Source organism: Caenorhabditis remanei, chromosome X, assembly GCF_010183535.1.
Source record: "Caenorhabditis remanei strain PX506 chromosome X, whole genome shotgun sequence".
Taxonomy (NCBI): domain Eukaryota; kingdom Metazoa; phylum Nematoda; class Chromadorea; order Rhabditida; family Rhabditidae; genus Caenorhabditis; species Caenorhabditis remanei.
Window position 1 is genome coordinate 18,919,041 of NC_071333.1, and position 3,848 is coordinate 18,922,888.

General features: G+C 38.9%; 1 protein-coding gene across 1 annotated transcript; it reads left to right on the forward strand.

Annotated features, from left to right (window-relative positions):
- Nucleotides 1-484: 484 nt before the first annotated feature.
- On the forward strand, nt 485-2,298 carry GCK72_025815 (uncharacterized protein; the record flags this gene model as incomplete). Its single annotated transcript, XM_003105443.2, has 5 exons — nt 485-610; nt 676-904; nt 1,629-1,746; nt 1,792-2,022; nt 2,103-2,298. 5 exons carry the CDS (start codon nt 485-487, stop codon nt 2,296-2,298), a joined length of 900 nt encoding a protein of 299 aa, XP_003105491.2.
- Between the last annotated feature and the right edge of the window lie 1,550 nt (nt 2,299-3,848).

The window sequence follows — 3,848 nt, forward strand, 5'->3', positions numbered from 1 at the left end:
TACTAGAACCTCACAATTTTTAAAACGACCAAACTGATTGACCCTTTGTAAAAAAATTAGTAGAGTTTATGAATTATAGTGACTAGAGAAGGTAAAGACTTTTCAGCGGTCCAAACTTTACCCTCGCTTTTTCTCGAATTCCAGGCCTCGAGGGCAAAAATTGACTAGTGAGATCTCTCCGTTTGTCATAGGGTAATCCGAACAGAGTTACATACCTGGATTGTGTTTGTTTTTGTGAGAAACTGTGTAAAACATTAATGAACTGTAACATTTCATAAAAGGCTTGTGCAGGAAAAGTGTCAACTACAAAAATGAAGCTCTATATATGTTTCACATATTAAACGCAATTTTTTATTTTGCGATCTCAACTACATCATGACAGCCTCTTTCAGTTTTACATACCACATAAAACATAATTTATAATACTTTCTTTAACCCTAGACAACCTTTTGAAACTAACAAATTTCATTTCCATGGTCTGACAATGAATTTCGACGCATTCCTCCCTCCCATGCTGGTTCAAAACCGCGAAGAACAAAGGCATACAATTACTCGAAAACGAATGGAGAGATTCTCACCGGGCGGACAATTACTATCTGTGACGGATGTGGTGAGTGACTGATGAAGGGGAGAATATATATAAAAAGAGTGCCGATGACTGTTTATTATACACAGAAAACGACACACTTTGATGATAATCCACAACAATCGACACTCCCAATTGGCGGGATGACTGGCAACCGATACTACTCGAATAATAGAAACACGTTCCGCGAGGCGGATTATGACACTGTTCACACCTATCGTGATGTGCTTACTGAACCGAGACGGGTGGAACCAAGAAGAGAGGAAGTTAGAATATCGAGAGCAAGAGAGCCTGTAGAACGGGAGTATCCAATCAGAAGTGAGAATTGGAGTAAAAACAGGATTTTTTAAAAGATGAGATTAGTGAAACGATAACCTTGGTAAAGTACAGTACCCCTGAGGAAGTTGTAGACACCGTATTAGCTGAGAACGACTCATATCAAACTGCTCGAAGCAAAATTGGTTTCGACCATATTTATATACAGTACCGGTCAAAAGGTTGTAAACTTTGGTTGTTTTCGGTTGAAATTGTCCAACTTTGAAAGTGTTTCATGGTAATATTTATTCCCCCATCAGGTAGATTTTCAATGAATTACACAGATCAAAAGTAGAACTTTGTTTTTGTAGTTGACAACTTTTTTGTACGGACACTCCCTAGAAAGTTGCGTATTGACAAATCAATTTTTCCTTCAAGTCGACCAATTTCAGTGCAAAATAGTGCGATTTTTGAAATGCCGTTTTGAATGAACATAACTCTCTAAGGAGTGTCCGAACAAAAAAGTTGTCAACTACAAAAATAAAGCTCTATTTTCGTTCAATATAGTTTATACATAATTTACTTGATGGGACAATCAGTTTTACCATGGCACACTTCTAAAGTTGGATATTTTCAACTGAAAACGGCCAAAGTTTACAATCTTTCAACCGGTACTGTAGAACTAGGTTTAAAATGTGTAAAATTCAGCTTCAAATTAACTTGAGTACGTCAAAATTATGTGATATGTTGACGGACTATCTTTAATGACCTTCAAAACATATTCCAGGAATTGACCGTGTTGTGCCAACTCAAATAATCCGTGAATACAGCAAGACCGAAGATCCTCACTCCACCCCTGAGTGGAAAATCACTGACTCCTATGTCAGAAAGACTTCGATTCTGAAGTAAGTTCATAATTGTCATAGCTCTTTTATCCATTTTATTTCTAGGACCGCGAGAAGAGATCAGCCACCGCAATCTTCCATCCCACCACCATACCCTGCTGGAACATTGAATACAAGCACTCAAAGAGTGGAATGGAGAGAACCATTGGATTGTCTGATTGACAGGATTAATAAAATAAGACACTCGGTGGCATGTCCACCATTGGAGCCGTCAGTACGATTGGCGGATATTGCTGCACAATGGGCAAGGATGTTAGCTATTCGAGGGGAATTTAGGTGGGTTTGATTAAAAATCATTGGTTTCCTTTCGGAAGTAATATCTGCGCGAATAAAATTTTAAGATGACTGTTTTTCAGAAGTGACAGAACCCGCTGCATGAACATTTGGATGGGTACGCGTGTGAACGATTCGGTTGCTGACATTTGGTGGGATGAAGCTGAGGAGTACGGTACACGTAACCATCTTGATGATCAATCACTTTCCTGGGTTGGTGTCGCAAGTGCGTTCTGCGAGCAACATCGACAATTCATTGTGGTAGCTGTTTATGAATGATTGGATTATTGAAGAATAACTGTGATAGCTTGAATTTAGTCAACATTGATCCTGCTTTCATTTTTAACAAGGGAAAACACGACGGACCGAGTTGAATTTTTTCTATAAATTTGACCTTAGGTAATTTCGACCCTGAAGATGTCAAATCTGCAAAAAAAATTGCAAAATGGTCCCGTGGACCGAGTTATTAACGTTTATGAACTGTTCCGTATTATGAACTGTTTTATTAAGCTTATTACCATGAGACATTTAGTCTGACCAAAACTTCGATGACGCGTAACTCGGTCCACGGGATCATTTTGCAGGTTTTTCTTGCAGATTTGAAATCCTTAGGGTCGAATTTACCTAAGGTCAGATTTATAGAAAAAGTTCAACTCGGTCCGTCGTATACTTTCCTGGTTAGACTGGATTTTATGATATGATAAATACATTGTATAATGAAGAATTCAAACATTAGAAAGTGCAGAATTCTTATCTAACAACAACACCGCACGTTTTTTTCATCTCGGTGGGTATTTCGATTGGCATTTCTCTAATGATGATTGTTCCTCATACCAATTCCCTCCCCACACAAATAATAATTACGAAACAAATGTCAAGTGTAATGAAGGATCAATCATTCTCTAATCAATCAATCGAACAGATTGGCGGGGGGAGAGACGCGGGGACACGGATAGCTAATCAAAGTGCGTTGCCGACCCGACATTACCGGGGTCGACCCCCTCTCCGTGTCCTTTCAATCACCTTTTTTTTGGCATGGGCGCGTCGGTGTTGTCTGTGTGTATTATTTGCATACCGCCTCCTTTGCGCCGTCACCTCTAAACAACACTTGCCATTGTTTCTTCACGCCGGGCGCCATTGTGCTCTCTACCCTTTTTCCACTCGTCTTATCACTTTTGTGTGTGTTGTGTGTGTGTGTACCTATTGCCACCTTCAGTTTTTTCTCACTTGATTTTTCCAGTAATTTCGTTATTGTTTTCACTAACTGGATACGTCTAACCCAGGTTCTTTTTTTTTCCTCTAGATCTAGCAATTTCCATCATTTTCTTTTTTCATTTTCTTAGTTTCCTCAGTATCAAGAATGGCTTTTTGACCTACATTATGTTCGCGCATTTTGTTTTATTTTCCGTTTCTCTTTCCCCTCATCCCGTTTCGGTGTTTTCTATGTTCTTCTGTGTCTTCATTTGCAACACGATCACATCTACATCATTACTTATTGATGAAATTAATTCCTTCTGACATTCGAACCCTCGTTTTTTCTTGCTAGTCTCTCCTTAGGCTAGGCGTGGCATATCTCTAAATTTATGTCTATTCAGTTTTCGCTTAACATAGATACACTTCCAAAATGCTCTAATCCCTTTACCTCATTACTCATATTTCATATTTCAATATCTACCTACCTAGCAACCATCGCTTCCGCCTTATTTTTATTTTTGATTTCTTTTCCAAAACCCCTGAGCTTGTGAGTAGCGGTCTAATAAATTCGTCCACATACCCAAACAAGTACGACATTGGAGAGCAGGCGCTAGCTCATCAAATTCTTTTGAATA